The following is an 18,348-nucleotide window of genomic DNA, read 5'->3' as shown; positions in this document are numbered from 1 at the left end:
ACTCAAGGTGACACAATGCAACAGTATTAAAAATGTACGATTGATCACTGGCATTGTTCGCCGGTTCAAGTTCATCCAGTTGTCGAGCTGGACGTGTAAACGGGCAATTATGCCTGCTCGTAATTGTAAGTGATGATGTGTGGCAATTTATTTATTTATTTACCTCGACATCTCCGCAATCGATGACGTAGAAGTTGTCTCCTTCGTCGCCCTGTTGGATGATGGGTTCTCCCGGAAGGCAGTTGACCGGAAACATGGCGTCGAAGATGTCCGAACGTTCGTTTTCGTCCAAGTGCGAAAACAGGACATTTTTGGCGATCGCTTTCGACAGGGCGGCCATTGTCTTGTAGTCCTTCGGCACCACCTACGAACAGAAACTCAAGATACAATACGAACAATGTAACTGACAAGACTTGCATCACCAATACTATAACAAGTAATACAACCCTAGCAAATAATTAACTTAATGGTAATTGTGAGGAATTTTTTGGGACATGTCTGGGGTGACTCGTTTTAGATGCGTGGAAGAAACAAGAGGATGAGATAAATTCTAAACGCGATTGAACCACGGGATGTATCTGAGACAGGATGTGTTTTAGTAACAGCTCTATATAATTCTAAATTGAGACACAATTTTAATAAACATCACGATCTTCGAAATCGTAAGATAAAATACTAAGTTTTGAAATAGATCGATACTAATAATTTAAAAAATGATCAAAATAAAACTTTCATGCCCAAAATGTACGGGTGCTAAATGGTCAAAATTATCGCACGAAAAACAAATTATTTAACTTAAATAAAATGTATTCAACATTAAATAAATTATTGCAACATTCGACAAATATATTGCATATGAAAAAATATTACCACTGGAATTTATTTATTTGCACTTTAAATTTACTAAATCACACGTTGTTTTTTCTACTGGCAACGATATATTTCCAATAAAGTACGTTTGTCTCTATAACCTGCCTTTTTATCTTTATCTGTCAAACTGAACGTAATTACAAATTTCACAACATACGTAAAGCAAAGATGAAACCACAACCCTTGCTAAGTCGGTTTTAAACAAAATTATATTATCCTTCTTCAGAAATATCTCCAACATTCAACTGACAACTGAAAACTATTCAATGAAAAGTTCATAACACTTTCAAAATGTTCTTAATTTAAGTGCATGATATTTGACGTATCGGAATTAGAAATAAAGTTAATGTCTGCCAAGTGAATAGTTGATATTTTTCGTAATTAAGTTAAGCGAAAAGTATTTCTGTCAAAGTTAAAAGTATTCGAAATAAAGTTAAGGCTTACCAAGTGAATAGTATTTATTTTAAAGTTAAAAGTATTTGAAAAAAGTTCCGTGCACTTAGTGAATACTATCAAAAACAAAGCTCAATTATATATTACCCAAAATTTACTACATATACTAGGTAATGTTTTTGAGGTAATTTTAAGGAGAGGGGAGGTGGGACGTAGAACACCTTTCCCAACGTTCCATTAACTGATTTCAATTCAGTTGAAGCAATTAAGTATACCATCCCTAATGAAGTCATACTTTAAAATTAGTTTAAGATATATTACATATGCACAGTTGGACTACGTGCAAGTAGAGCTACGTGACGGGAAACAGGGAACTATCATTGGTCATCAATTTTATTTCAATGACAGTTCGTAGTTTGAGATTATTAGATTCGCGTCTGGTTCATTATATGTAGGTAGCATCCAACATCAGACCGCTCTAGCCTCTGTACTGGCTTCAATAGCTAAAGCTTTAAGCTCTTTCAAAGCATTCTCAAAGATTTTATCGAGAAACTCAATTCAGCTCAATTCTAACTATGAGTCGTGTTCTACATGTTAGGAACCAAATAGTATTTTGATACACTACAGAAGAGGCGAGTGAGCGAGCTAAACGTGACCAGAAAATTACCCATCATTCTCGATGTATCCAACTGATACTTCCAGTTTTATGGGTTTTAAATGCGGTGCACCACAGTAACGTGCGCTGAGTATTCCACGATTCGAAAATGCATTTTACTTTTGATAAGATCGACCTGGTTGGCGTACCCATCGTTTTATATACATATATCTAGGTTTTGCTAAGTAATATTTGAGTGGCTTTTGCGACTGGAGTGGTTCTTCCCGACAGCACAGCAGCGGAAGAGAAAGAGAGAGAGATGTCATTCGACGTGTGCTTAACCCTTTACGTGCCGGGCACAAAACGTTCCCGACACTAGTGTGTGGGTCGATTTTCTCGTCTCTTCGAGAGCAATTGGAACGGATAAAAGCGGCGTGTCATTCCTTTGAAGTCGACATAACGAGTTAACACGTCTTGCACCTAATTCACTATGTGCCAATACTATCAAGACGAGTGCTATCCTTTCAATTCGGTATGAGCTGCTTAGTTTATACAAGTGTACTTTTAAAATTTTCAACATTCTATAGCAAAATAATAAAAATAGTATTGAACTGCTTTGGAGTCTGTAAATTTGGATCATTTTTCTAAGCAATCCTTCTTTACGGATAGTGTATGGTGCTTTGATGGTGACGTCAGTGTCACGAAACGCTGAAACATTTCATGAAACTAGTGGCCCACTAGTAGTGGGATGATGGGGACTGTACCCTGTCGTTATAACTTGCCCATCCCCTTCTTAGGAATCAACTCACAAACCTAGCCTGTTTATTTATTGGTAAGTAGTGTAAGATCTGGTTATCAGCAGTAGGGATTGCAATTCATAAACCGGTAAGCGTTAAATGATTTTTGCTACTACCGGTATATCGGTATATACCGGTAAATGACAAAAAAATTTCGTGGATTAGATAACTGAATGTGGTTACTTTTCCAAAAAAGGTTAACCTAGATTGAATAAGAAAAAAAATCTCATACATGCATTTAAAGTAAATTCGTAATAATAAACAAATAAAATTTATTATATTTTTGTATTTTTAACCAATCATATTTATTTATTTAAAGTTTGGACCATTTGAAAGATTCGATCATAATTTGAAACAACCGTCTGATCGTATTTATTACGATTTGGTTGGTCTGCGTTGCCAGTGAATTAATTAATTGATAATTGCCACATTTAATACTGAAAATAAACAAATTCCAGACAAGCTAATCCACAATACGTCATTTGCATTGACTTTTAATGTATTATTATGTGTGTTTATTTACTTAATTTGTGATAAAATAGTATCTGGTAATTACCGATAACGAAATTTGGTTGATTTTCGGTGAACCGGTATACCGGTATTGCAATCCCTAGTTAGCAGATATAGGCGGTAGAATAAAATGAGACGTGGTTATTCGTTGGAGCGCCGCAATTAACTAATCGTTACATGTTACAAGTTGACAACTTAACCATTCTTCAACTCATGCACGCCAACCTAATCATTTATACATGCATTTTTTTGGGTTAGAAAACTAAATCCAACAGTAGTGTTTAGTAGATTTTGCTTATAGACGTTTAAGTGTCACATAGTGTGTGGTATAAAACACGACTGATTCTTTTTTTGATATTATTAGTGAGAAGTGTTTTTTTCTTCTTAAATTTTACTCATGGCACAACTTAAGTGTGAAAATTTTGATTTCTTTACATTTTTAATATGTTCTGCGTAAATAAATCTCAAAATGATTATTTGCTGCCTTTCGAAGGGGAAAGAATGCGCTGAAGGAAAGGAAAACGAATAAGTCCAATTTATAACATTTATGTTTCACGCCCTTACAATGCTCGAAATTCAATATGTAACGAACTGGAACAATGCGAAATAAAATAAATCGTTTGTCCTTTTTTCTTAAATTAACATTTTTAGAAAAGTGTTTTTTTCTAAGGGTAAAATTTTACTGGTGTGAAAATCAGGTTTTGAATTATTAAATTGGACATGAATTAAATTTGCTTTTTTATCTGGGCCATTTTGACCCCAATGCAATTGGCAAAAATCATTAATAATTGTTCAAGAAACCAAATCACGAAAAGTCGTCTGTCGGTAAATCGCTTGCTACAAAAATTTTCCGCGGTGAGACTTTTCCTCCCGACGACATATCGGGAGGGAAACCAATCCATTTCCTCTCTGAGAATATTTTATTAGATAAAAATATCTTTTGACAATTGCATTGATCAATGAGACGAACGAACGACTGTAATAATAAAACTGAAATTTTATTTTATTTTATTTTTATTTTTATTTTACATATATACCAGGAAGGCCTTACAGGAAAATCCCAATGCGCCTTCCTGGCCAATTACAAATACAAATGCAGCATTTTTTATTATAATTCGTTGAATTGCGAGACACTGAAAAAACTCGCAAATTAACGAGACATCTATGAATTGTACATAAATTCTTATTGTACATCCATCAAATTTCAAATAGTGGTGACATAGTAGGTAGGAAGGATTTTTAGCCAATTTTTTTTTCCGGGAACCGTTTCAACAATGAAATCAGAGAAAATTGGCAAACTCTGATAGGAAACGATCAACCTGGAGTCACAAATCCAGGTCTGACCAACAGCATACTCTGAAAAATTCATTTTCATTCAGGGATAGAACCCGGCACCTTCTTGACGGTAAGCAGAAGCTTAACGTCCGAGCTATGCTGCTGGCTATGATTATATTGGATAATGTCTTGAGACAATATACTCTTTTGTCTCAAGAATATTTCATTCCGATAACTCAACCAATTGTATTTTATAAGAAAATATGTAATTGTTAGACAATGGGTTTGGTGCAAACGATCGACAAGCGCCAGATAGACTGAACCACAGATTAACTGGATGGCTGCTTTAAACGCAATTCTCGACTTCACGAATGATAGATTGCACATCAGATGATGAGAAACCTTTCGATGTGAACAGATGCAATTATTAAAATTGAGTTGGATCTTTCTGGCGAGTTTAATAAGGCAAAATTCGGAACTAAAGTATCAGAAGCACATAACGTATACAGGGTAGGTATGTCGGGATTTCAGGTAGATTTCGTTTAGTGTAAGTGCGAGCAGTGCGCACGCATAAGGTACACGTGTCGTTAATCTGTGGTTCAGTCTGCCTGGCGCTTGTCGATCGTTTGCACCGCATCGATGTCAAACGACTATTATACTACGGAGAGCGTTACTTACACACACACACACACACACGAGATTTAGGCGATTATATAATAAATATAACTGGGTGTACATTGACAATTTAAATTTATATTTACGAGAGCGATACCTATGGCCAAATTAATATATATATATATATATATATATATATATATATATATATATATATATATATATATATATAAATTAATAATATTATTAAAAATTTGAAATTAAATTTAAATAACGGTGACAAATTAGGGTAGGTCGTCAATTTGTTAGGAACCGTTTTAATAATGAAATCAGATAAATTTGAAAATTCTTATAGGAAACGATTGACCTGGAGCCACATATGTACATATGTATATCCAAGGTCTGGCCACCAACAACGGGGCAAGGCTCGAACCCAGGACTTTTTTAGAATCATATACAAACCACTGAGATACGTTGCTGGTTTAGAGCGGTAAACATCAAATGAAAAGATTCAACAAGTTGGTGATCAAGCCAGGCGACTAGCATTGTGGTCCACATTATTTTAAATAAATTAAACAGTACAGGGGCCAACTTAGGATTGTATTAACCTTCTTGACATAGCTGACCGCATCTTCTTCAGTGACAGGCTCGGCACTGATGCCTCCACGTCGACGAGCCGGTTGGGCAGCCGGTTGAGGCAGCGGCGACAAGTCATCAGCTTCCTCTGGAGCAGCAGCCGCTAATGCTGCAGAATGCGCCTGTTCCTGAAAAATAATAAAAATCAACATATCAGTATAAATTATAATAAAAAGTACAATAATTGCATCCTTGACATTTGACAGTTTGCGGTGCAGTACAAGTAGAGCGTGCAATACGCAGTACGGGTTGAAAATTGTCGGCGTTCGAGCGTAAGGCAAACAGTGCAGTGCCGAGTCAAATCCAGAAAGCAAACTCACTAAGAATGGGTCGTATTTATTCTAGGACGTATGACATTTGTACAGTATAAACAAAATCTTGAAGATTGCAATGTACAGGATGGGTGAAAAAAGCTTTGACAACTACATATGTATGAACAATGTGTAAAAAGCTGCCTGGAACTTTGTAAATGCATATTTTATTTTTTATTTTATTCAATAAATCAGGCACACTCGTCTTAACACATTAATCCAATATGCTATACAGATTAATAATGATTAATTATATATTTACATTTAACACTGAGTACTTTTAAGTATTATACATACAAGAAAAATACAAACAACGATTAACATCCACAGATACATATGGACATACATATAATATATCAGCGAAAATCGAGATGCTTAGTAACGCGAATTTTCGTGAGAGATATAGGATAGGGATGCCAATTAGTTGGAACCGTTTCAATGAAATCAGATAAATTGGTAAACTCTGATAGGAAACGATCAACCTTGAAGTCACATATCTAACGTCTGGCCAGCATCACGCATCAGGGATAGAACCCGTGACCACACAATTGAAAGCATCACATGCTAACCATTGATCTATACTGCTGGTGATAGATTATGATTATGTGAAAAAAAAAACGTTTACACTTAATCTATATTATATGTACATATATCTACATACTAATCTAATCTAATCTATAATATATAATTTCGAAAGAGACTTTGTAAGGTTGTGAGGTTTGTTTGGGAGTTTCAAATAAAAAATCAAACTTTTTATGAAGATGGTTGAATATTATTTTTTTGTCGATTCAAACAAATTTAATAAAAAAACAGATTAATGTTTACTATTAGATTAACCATGTTTATGCGGTTTATATTACAAATATCGAGCGAAGCCGGGTAAAACCACTAGTATATTATATATTATGTGAAAAAAAACGTCGCAACGAAATTGAAGCAAGTATTTGAAAATAAATCTTTAAAATGTCGTCTTCCAAACCCGCACTGACGATAAATCAATATCTAATAAATTTATTAATCGTTCAAAATATTTCAATCTGGAATGTATTGATCTTAAAAGATACTTAAATATAATATAAATGGGTGATTTTATACCCTTATATTATATCGAAAGATCGGCTAAAGAGGCTAGGGATTGGAGAATTATTATTCATTTCTTAGAAAAAAGAAGTATTTATAAACATTTTTATATCCCTGCATTGAACACTGATAGAACGGTATATTGTTCTTTACAATTGCTCTGACGAGTAGCCTGGGTATTATATACATATGTGTATTCAATATGTATATTCAATTAATATTATATAAGTATATTCGAAGAATTATTATAATTTAAAAAAATCAAATTCTTTTTAAACAAAAAGGGAACGATACATTGATTGTTATTACTAGTACCATATCAATGGACATCTAATATTAGAGTTGAATATTTTGTATGAACCAGAGGACCAAAATTCTCCCTTTGAGTTGTTAAAAAAAATAGTGCATATGTCAAGGACATGTTTAGGTTTATAGTGGAAGGCGAAAACTTTGTTTGTTATATTAGCGTTGCCTTTAGATATTATTCAAATTATAAAATGTGTTACTCACTGGCAACTTGCACCACCCCAAATGGTTACTGCCCAGGTCAAAATCCGATGTATGTATGTATTATATGTCTTAACATTTAACAAAAATTAAATGATCAGTTTCTTTCAATGAAAACCAATTTTACTTTGAATGCAACCCCCCCCCACTTATTTAATTTTAAATTTAAAAAATATCGCTTTTGGTGTGAAAACTTCTTTACGCACGGTATACAGTGAATTGAACCTTGCGCGATCAATATTTCTATCGCATTTACATATATTTCTGTTTAATACGTCGAACTACCAATATCACCACAGTATCGTCAATATAATAAGGTTCTATGTGCGCTGGACGTATTACGATACCTTGCACTCCACTCTACATCGTTAAGCTAATGTAGGACACTAAAGGTGCAGATACACAGAGTGATACGCGGCTCGTGTTTTTTTTTAAATAGTATTGCACATGCAAAAAACATCAGCACGCCTAATCAATGCCATCGCCATAATTTGAAAAATTCGCCCCCTGGAGTGTTTTTGGTAATATTTTATCCCTGTATTGACATTGGTTTGATAGTGGTCGATAACGGTGATTCCCATATTCAGAGAAATGTAATAGAATAATAAGATCGTATGAATTAACAATAACACAAAGACACGCCTATTACAGCTGGAGTCCAGCCTATATATAAGCGTGTCATGCCGCACTTTTGAATGTGTTTTTACCTTAAGAAGGCACTCGCTGCTCTTCTTTTCCTGATATTAGTCTCAAAAACGTAGCCTGTTTCTTATTTAATTTGTATGTATGTATGGAAGTGCTCTATACGAAATCTTCAATTGACTAATATTGCTTTGTAGCGTGGAATAAACAAGAGGAAGAGCCAAATTCCGTTTAGATTTATTTCGCGACCCACGAACATCAATTCTCTAAACCATTATTTTCATTTAATAAAGCAAAATTACATACAAATAACACTTAGAAATTTTAGTGAAAGAAAAAATGCGATTACCGATTAAAAGAGTCGTTTCACCGCACGGTGGCCGCACGCCATTTCCAACGCGCCAATAAAAATGTAACGCAAAAAAACTTCTAACTCTTGCGCGATTAAGAATATTAAATGAGCAACAGCTTGCAACGTCATGTGCATGTCAAGTTATATCGATTAAATAATCCGTTCGGTGCTCCCCCACCCCCCCCCTCCCCTCCTATGCGATTTAAATTATGCCTAGCTTGAAACACGACCTTATTATTCCATAAATTTCTATATTATGTACATATGTATATATTATACAATACAGATGTTGTACGTTTGATTATATTCTCCGGATGATTCAATCAACCGCTCTAATCTGCAGTGCGCACAATTAAACCGATGCAAATTTTACTGTCAACAATTGACAATTTCAATTATACGCTCAATCAAGTAATGCTGTCAATTCGGTCGGTTATAAGAATAATATTACTACCATTATGTTATAGATCATAATGTTTCATACTAAAAATATATTTCTATTGTTTTATATTGTCAGGATCCAAATTAAATGCCAAAGTCGCTTCACAGCATTTATTCAACGATTCAGGAGGTCCACACGTAACCACCGCTCACTCCAGAATGATCTGATCTACCGTGTGTACCTCCTTATAAAGTACAAGTAGCACATCACAGCTTCCCTGATCCATTTATTTGTCTATTGCGTGCTTAAGCACGCAAAGGTCTATCCAGGCGAGTCACACGTACTCGCCCAGGTCAGTGAGAACTCTAGCGTATCCTTTGTTTGGGCACTTACTGAGTCCTGTTAGCCGAATCCGGGGGGGGGGGTCTCCTTTGTTCACCCAGATTTTTTTAAGACCCGCCTAAACCTTACGATTCATCGCGACGGTCTCCATCAGACTCATATCACAGGTCTAAATTGAGAATCTATATTCAAAAAATATTCGAGCCAGTTGAAGCCGGGTAAATAAATATTTACAACCCGTATCGATCGTGAAATAACTACTAATAAAGACATTTTCGCGAATTGTACACGTGCTGTTCCGAAACGTGTCATCGATAATGTAAATTGCTTCGTTACTTATTTGTATACATTTTCCTTCGGTTTTCCTTGGAAGGGGAAAAAAACACCCTCGTCAATTCGCAAAATGTATCATTATTGGAGCTGTCTTTTTTGAACTGAACCAAGGCGTGGGAATTTTACATTTTATTTATTGCTTTGTATTTCCAACTAATTTCTATTTGGGTAGGTAAATATATACTTATTTATGTACATACATGAATATACCCAGTGATCAAAGTGGGCGAAAAATGGCAAAACATGACTAAAAAAAAAATCGTATCGATTCATTCTTGGAATTTAAGGAAAAAAAAGTTGATATAATTTGTTTAGGAATTCCAAGTAAAATTTCTTATGATTTCCTTTATATATTAGCTTTTATATTTGAAAGTGGCGGAAGTTTAATTTTCATTTCCAAAAACGCTATTTCTGTTAGACTTAATTCACAAATTGTTATCACTTCTTTTAATTCGATATGTCCAGATTCTCTGAAAAGCAGAATAAATGTATTACAGGCCACGAGTATTTTTTTTAATATTGCTAAAGGCAAATCATTATATTTAATGTTTTGCGAGATATTTTTCGAAATGAAGAAAAGTGGACTTATGCCACTTTCAAATATAACGGCTCTTATAATGCACAAGAGTATTGCCCGTAGACGTGCCAACGGGAGGATTGGCACGGAATTGATTATGATTGAAAATTATATGCGAGTAGCAAGTACCAAAATGCGTTCGAATTCGCAAATGTCAACGGAGGTGTGGACGCTCGATTCTGGCCAGGATTTGAACCCAAGACCACTCAACTGGTAAAAATAGCTTAGTCAATGGTTTTTAATCACTCTTGCGTATCCTTTGTTAGGGCACTTACTGAGTGCCGTTAGCCTAATCCGGTAAAGATCCGGTAAGGATCCAAGATATAAAGGCGATAGTTAAATTGAACAATTTTTCGGTAGAGCGAATTGGACATGTGGCATAGCGTGTCACGAAACGTTGCACTCCCATTCCTCTCCACTGCTAAAATATGTACCTACATATATGTACTAGTTTGTACACGATGACATATCGCATGGGTGTTGGAATATAAGGTGATTAATTAAAAAATAATTAAAAGAAATGTGTCGTCGTGTGTTCGTTATGAAAAAAAAAATGGTAAAAACTATCTACCTACCTACATATAAGCAATATAAAACACCAATAGAAAAATTAATTAAATCATTAATTAATTAAATAAATTTTCAATAGATGGCGGTAAATTCTCTGCCAAGCGGAAATATTAGTTGCGATCAATATATATATAGACGTTTTTTCTTTTGTTATTGTATTCGTATATAAGTTTTGTTGGATGTATTTTATCTGTGACATACATATGTATGTCGAATCGAAACGACTATTATAAATTAACTAGTGTTCTACCCGTGACTTAACACACACAACCCAATGTCACACATGCCTGTCTGTCAAATGTCGCTCCACGCCTCCTTCCCCATTTTCCCGCTACCACGCTACCCCGAGTCTCGAATACTTGGCTCTGATTGGTTGTGTGTCCACGCGTGTGCCACACACATAGTTACATATCCACATCGATCACGTCTCTTTTTATATAATTAAATAATTATTATAAACGACTATTATAGTACGGCGAGCGTTATCTCAGACAGACACACAGAATAGCGATATTATATATGTATATGATGATGATAGAATGGGACGCTCTGTGAGAGTAACGCCACGAGTCTAACCTGCTTCTTAACCGATGTTTCAATTACACAATTCAATTAATAATTTCAATTACGTAGCCAGCAGCATAGCTCGGACGTTAAGCTTCTGCTTACCGTCAAGAAGGTGCCGGGTTCTATCCCTGAATGAAAATGAATTTTTCAGAGTATGCTGTTGGTCAGACCTGGATTTGTGACTCCAGGTTGATCGTTTCCTATCGGAGTTTGCCAATTTTCTCTGATTTCATTGTTGAAACGGTTCCCGGAAAAAAAAAATTGGCTAAAAATCCTTCCTACCTACTATGTCACCACTATTTGAAAAATTTGATTGATGTACAATAAAAATTTATGTACAATTCATAGATGTCTCGTTAATTTGCGAGTTTTTTCAGTGTCTCGCAATTCAACGACTTATAATAAAAATGCTGTATTTGTATTTGTAATTGGCCAGGAAGGCGCATTGGGATTTACCTGTAAGGCCTTCCTGGTATCTATGTAAAATAAAAATAAAAATAAAATAAAATAAGTACTAAAATTTAATGATTTATAATTATTATTGTATACTAAAAGCATATTTGTCATTGAAGTATATACGTACATACATACAACCGTGTATGTGTAGTAGGTGCGTTTGTTTCTCTATGCAAACATTCCTTGAATGGGGTGGCACGTGTTGTACAAACACACCATTCTGTCCACGATTCGTTCAGATTATGATATTATTGCTAATATTTACATTGTATTAATATTCAAGAGGCGATGTGTATTTTTGGACATTTCCAAAATGCGTCCATACGTATTATATAAACATACATACAATGGGTACAAATTTTCTTTTGTCATTTGGCGTGTGACGGCTATTGTAATATTAAGTGTACAAATAATATTCTAATTTTATATTATGTACCTATATATAACATACCTATATATTGTACTAAGAATTTTATGACGTCCACGTGTATGGCATATATGGACAGCGATTCATTTCTAACGAGCTCATACAATACTACGAAGGTTTGAACTTTTTCAATGTTCCTAAATTAAATTTGAGGATTACACCATTTGCTGGCGAGCATGTTACAGATTAATAACCGGATTTACATTCTGTAGTATGTCGTAACGGCATATGTCGTAGCTAGAGACATCAAGTAGAGGGATGGGGAGGGAGAAGTTGATGTTAGTCGCATAAATCAATTCACTCTACATATATATGTATGTATATACCGAGGGTAGAAAGTGTAGAATGTAGAGGGTAGAAGGTAGAAGTTTTCATTTAAAAATTTTACATTACTTATTGTCAAATTAGTTTCATGATTACAATATCTAATGATTGATTAATGTAACCAGCAGAATAGATTAGGGGTTAGGGGTTCAAATTCCACTGGTTTCTGCTGACCAGACCTTGTATTTATGACTCCAGGTCGAGTTGGCAAATTTATCTGATTTTCATTGAAACGATTACAAATATTGGCAACCTTACCCATTTTCTCGGAAAATCTCGAGTTTTCAGCAATCTCGAATTTCGCTGAATTGTATAAAATTCTGCAAATTTAGAAATTCGACGATAGATGTCTTTGCGGATGTTAATTGATATGTATTTACTTTGTATAAGACTAACGCTACTTGTATCAAATGTACCTGCAGGGTCTTCCTGGTATAAATTCAAAAAAAATAAACAAGTCTGTCGTAGTATTTCTGGTGACGGTATATGTCGTAACTAGAGACGCTACAACAGATCCTACAAGATTCCCCAAGAAGAGGGGAGGGGAAGGGGAGATACAGTAGTCTTTCTAGAATCCTACTCTAACTAAACGGCGCGGAGTAGTGGTAGAGGTAGTTTATTGTTCTTGATCAGCTAGCTCCGATTAACCACGGAACAAAATTGCCGAATATTACTGAGCGGTCATTGGTTGAAGGGTCGCGAGACCTTATTGGCTGTTGTATACACAGCTTGTTCATACGTCGAGACCTTTTAGGCGCGAGCGCGTGATCAGACGATTAGCGATGGTAAACCTGTGATCCACAAGCACTAATTACCAACAATATTGTTGCGTAGAGGTAGGTGGAGGATCCAAGTAAAAGGCCAAAGTCGTTTCACAGCATTTATTGGTGATTAAGGAGATACACACACTGGCAGTGCTCCGTCCAGAATGTCTTGATATGGTCTAAGTACCTCCTTACAAAGGACAAGTCGCTCAGGGCATCTTCAACGTCCGGTTACTTCCCTGTTGTTTAGGCATGTACCCGGATATGTATTCACACGTGTGTGACTTCTGGGGACCGGGTGCCGTTACTAAGCCGATTCGGTGGCCATTGTTTAGCCTACTTGCACTTAGTCTGGAGATAATCCTTGAAACCAATTATAACGGTCACACAGTCTCTGGGATGCTACCCGGCCTAATCCGATTGCACTTACTCGGCAGACAAGTCTGCTAATCTCTGTTAAAAACTACAAATTGCTTAAGTCTACCTCACCTTTACATACGTTTCATACGATTTTAACCGTGTGACAAAACTTAATCTGGGCAAGCCAAAACTGATCAGACATTTTCATAAGAAATAAAATGAATAATCTTGATTTTTATATTATACGGAAAATTCGTTAAGTATCCCGAAAAATGAAGGGCGAATTTTTGTACAGGAATCTGCCTTTGAGTTTTGAAATAACTTTTGCTATTATTGCTGTTGAAAATTTAATTACAGCTCGCTAAGAGAGGGAAATTTGCAGGTCTGCGGAAACTTCCGGTTTACTTCCGTCATAATTAATATTTTCATTCAATTATAATAACATCCTGTTTAATACCGAAGGTGAAATATTATACATACCTACAAGTGGAACGGTTTCATTCAATTATTCATCTCTACATCAAAGTATAGCACAGGACATGGCAATACAACCCCCACCCCCCCTTTGAAAAACATTACGTGGTTTGACATTTTTATCTTTTTGCACCGGATGTCAACGTTCCAGCAGCTTTCGACCCCAACACTTGACCCCGGGGAGTGATAATTTTTACGTGCTCGTTTTTGGTCGGGGCAAATTGAATTTCGTACCGAATTTTTTTTTACGTCACGCTTGTTTATTCACTTACTGGAGGTACAATGGAATTAAATTTGCGATGATGCAAGAGAGTGTACACTGAGAGAGGGTACGATGTTCTGCAGTTGTGCATAATTTGAATGCAACTCAATTGAAATAAATTAACGATAACGGGAAATAAATAATAATATGTATGTGTGGCATACTAAGGTTGCTTTGAATTGAATGCGTGTATACTTTTATGGGTTGAGTTGATCAATTTGTATTGTAAACGATATGAAAAGGCATATGAGCTAGTTAGCCTTGTTATTTTAATCCAATTATTATCTTTACTGTCGTTGCTTACTTTTATTTTACTATTTTCCGATATATTAATTATATATACATATATTATACATTTGTACATAAAAAATAATATTTGCAGGGTTTTAGGTGTATGATTCAAAGGCTATATTCTTTGGAGGGGGGGAGGAGGGTGGCCTCATGCTGAGGGTTTATGAATAAACTTAATTCATCTTTAAAGCGGTGATAATAATGTTACGTATGTCCGTTATGTAAGTCCATAGTTTTCAACTTAGGACCGTTAAATTTAGTATACTATCCTATGATGTCTTAACTGAGACAATACTTTAATGTAAATATTAGGTGCTCGTTGACCTCAAAATGGCCTCGCCATAAGACAACAACCAATGAGGTCTCGCAATCAATCGACCAATGATCTCTCTGTGCTGAGAGTACACGCTGTATATAAATATACGGCGGATCTGTTCCATACTTCATTCGGAACTGGCTCGTCGACGGATCAAGAATAATAATAAATCTTCTAATACTACGCGCTGCGTTTTCACTCCGATCTCGGAAACCCCTCTACACGCCCACATTACAATACTTATTTATACATAATATATTGATAAAAAGTCATTTGAAGGCTTTTTTTATAACAGTGTTTCAGTGTCATATGCAAATATCGGCGTTAGGACGATGCTTTTGGCACAAAAATGGTTCACTATTGTCAACCATACTTTTTTGCTCTCTTGCTTTATATATTAATGGAGCAATCATCGTATATTAATCGTCAAATTACATATTGTTATTTGACGATTTTTTAATATTTTAAACTTTTATATTAATTTATCAAATAATACTAATATTGACCCATTCAGCACGATTATAGTATTTAAAATTAATTACTAATAAAATATAATACGTTGAATTTCATATTTTCATATATTCTTGAATAATTTCCATTTGTATGTGAGGCTTATCTACATAGTTTTACTTGCATTAAATCAGTTAAATGAAATTACTACGTAATGAACAAACACAATACAAATTGGACACAACGGATGGCGTGATTCATCTTCTTTACAAATTTCCATATACATATATGTAGGTAGTATGTATATAGCAAGTCTTCTAAAGGCCTAAAAATATTCTTAAATAATGAATTGACATTTTATATTCATTATTTTTGGTTAAGGCTCATTTGAAAAAAAAAGTCGTCTATCGATTTGTAGTAGTAAAATATCAGAGGTAGCAATCTTACCTGTGAAGTAAAGAAAACCTAATTTGGTTAAGAAAATTTAATTTTATAATTTTATAGATTAACTTTGAATGTCTATAAAACATTTTTTTAATAAGTTGTGGATTATCGAACACGTAACGGACGGAGGAAAATATTACACAAAAGAAAACGGCAGACTTTCGAAGTAATATTTCTCAAACAAACACTGATTTGATATAAAAATCGATACCAAAAAAAAAGTAAACAAATCGAACGCGTCCAAATGAATTTGTTCAGTCGTCAATCCGAAAAAGTGTCACAATCAATCTTCGTAACAACGATCGTCGTTCAGGGGACAAGCAAAAGCCGCAGTAAATATAGGATCGATTCAAAAATAGACAGGAATGCGTTTAAAACGAGCGAACGAATAAAAAAAACCAAAACACAAAACAATCGTTTCCGAAACACCTGTCGTGTTGGCGAAAGCTGGAAGGAGGACGGGGTTGTAAATTTCAATTTGCATATGAATAAAAAAAAACTGAAATAAATCAGTACAATATAGAACACCCGTCGAGCGAAACTATTTTAAATGCGTATCGATTGCGAAGCGACACGCGAAAATCAAATTAAGTTTCGGTGTGTTTATGTTTTTGTATCGCGAAAAATAACTGCGAATTGTTTTCGTTTGCCGTGAAATTGACGTTTAACTAATATGGAGGTGAACAAATCGTAATCAATTTTGCGCGACGCCACACGACCAAATTTTCGTGCATACTGACGCTATAACAATAAAATAAATAAAAGCGAATGAGATTTCAAAAAAAATAAATATTACAATTAGCAAGATCGTAAACAATGATAACCAGCAGCGGGAACTAGTGGTTACCATATTATGCTTTCGAGCGGAGTGATCACGGTTCGATTCCCACTAGTAGCTGTTGGCCAGACTTTGGTTTGTGAATCCAGGTCGATCGTTTACTTTCAGAATTTGCCAATTTTTCTAGTTTTCATTGAAACGGTTCCTGTAAATTGGGATCTCTTTCATCATATTTCCAATCTTTCTTGCACACCTCAAACAAGACAGAAATGAAACTAAGAAATAATTTCCTTAAAGTAACAGCGTCTTATTTCGTTGCAGTTCATTTTAGTAATAGGGGAAGAGAGGGAGAAGGGGGAAGAGTTACAAAGACTTTTCTGTCGATCTATTTAAGTTTCGTGCAATGTTTCCAATTCCAAAACCAATTCATTCTAACGTGCTTAAAACACTCCCTGTGCAAAAAATCCGTTAGCCACTATGCTGGATGCCAAGCGTCCAGTTAAAAATGTGTATTTTAAGTTAAGATAACGCGAAATTTGCGAGATTTATTATTATAATATAATAACCTATGAAAATTATTTCATCATATATTTAGTGCAAGAAATGAAAAAAGAACGAGGGCGAATTCAGTACGTCGCGCTCAACGGTCAGTGTGAAAATGATATCTGCTTTTTATTTAATTATTTTTGTTTTTAAATAATTTTAAATAATTAAAGAATAATCTAACGCGTCACTATGACCAGACATATAAGCACAACACAAATACTATACATATATTATAATATAAGTAAATTAGCGAGACATCTATGTTATAGATAATAAAATTGTGAAATCATATTCAAACAGTGGTGACACAGTGGGTAGGATGGTTTTTAGCCAATTTGATGGAGGAGCCGCTTCAACAATGAAATCAGATAAATTGGCAAACTGATAGAAAACGATTGACTTAGAGTCACAAATATCCAAGTCTGACCAGTAGCATTAAAGATTATACTCAGAATAAATTCTATTCAATCGAGGTCAGCTCACGGGATCGAACCCATCGTCCTTTCCGTGCTTAGTATCAACGCAACCACCGAGCCATACTCCTGACTTATACTTATGACCCCCCCCTTAAAAATTCCAACCCCCCAATGACCTTTCCGCCTCTAATCACATTCATCCAAATGTTGATACGTTATATAAAAGCAGCATTAAACATGATTAGTATCATTTTCATAATGTTATGGGAAAAATGAGAAACAGTGGCAAGTGGGGCGACCATTGTCGCGAATTTTCCTCGCGCCTATCATTTGACACCAATTTCCCAAATGGCGAGACACTTCGAGTTTCCGTAATGAAGGTTGAAGCATCACGACCACAATGTATAAAACTTCCGCAGCAAAACTCGTTAAGAAGTGTCACGGGTATACGACTATTATACGACGATATAAATTGTTTATTTAATGTCCTTTTTTTCCATCCGACTCGTATATGCATGTAACACAGCGTGTTCCAGTAGTATCGTAGCGAAAATTTGATAGACGATGTCATTTTGTACAAGTCATTGATGGTTTCCACTTCATGAAATCTTTTTCTGTTTGTAATGAAATGGCGTCATCTATCAAAACGAAAATGGCGTTAAGCTCCACACACTATTTAACCTGTG

At 35.1% G+C, this 18,348-nt stretch overlaps 1 protein-coding gene across 3 annotated transcripts in view; it reads right to left on the bottom strand.

The window, feature by feature from the left end:
• Pka-R1 (protein kinase, cAMP-dependent, regulatory subunit type 1) overlaps positions 1-18,348 on the bottom strand; it is a 128,030-nt gene that overhangs the window by 10,088 nt on the left and 99,594 nt on the right. For 2 of the 3 annotated variants that reach the window (XM_077440783.1, XM_077440785.1), the window contains exons 2-3: positions 5,664-5,819; positions 164-364 (exon numbers count right to left, since the gene is read on the bottom strand). In XM_077440783.1, coding sequence (XP_077296909.1) covers positions 164-364; positions 5,664-5,819 — 357 coding nt within the window. The remainder of the gene's footprint in view (positions 1-163; positions 365-5,663; positions 5,820-18,348) is intronic. The other variant, XM_077440784.1, reaches the window with a different exon arrangement.

Source organism: Arctopsyche grandis, chromosome 11 (genome assembly GCF_051622035.1).
Source record: "Arctopsyche grandis isolate Sample6627 chromosome 11, ASM5162203v2, whole genome shotgun sequence".
Classification (NCBI taxonomy): domain Eukaryota; kingdom Metazoa; phylum Arthropoda; class Insecta; order Trichoptera; family Hydropsychidae; genus Arctopsyche; species Arctopsyche grandis.
The sequence above is the reverse complement of the archived record's forward strand: the minus strand, read 5'-3'. Positions and strand labels throughout refer to the sequence as shown.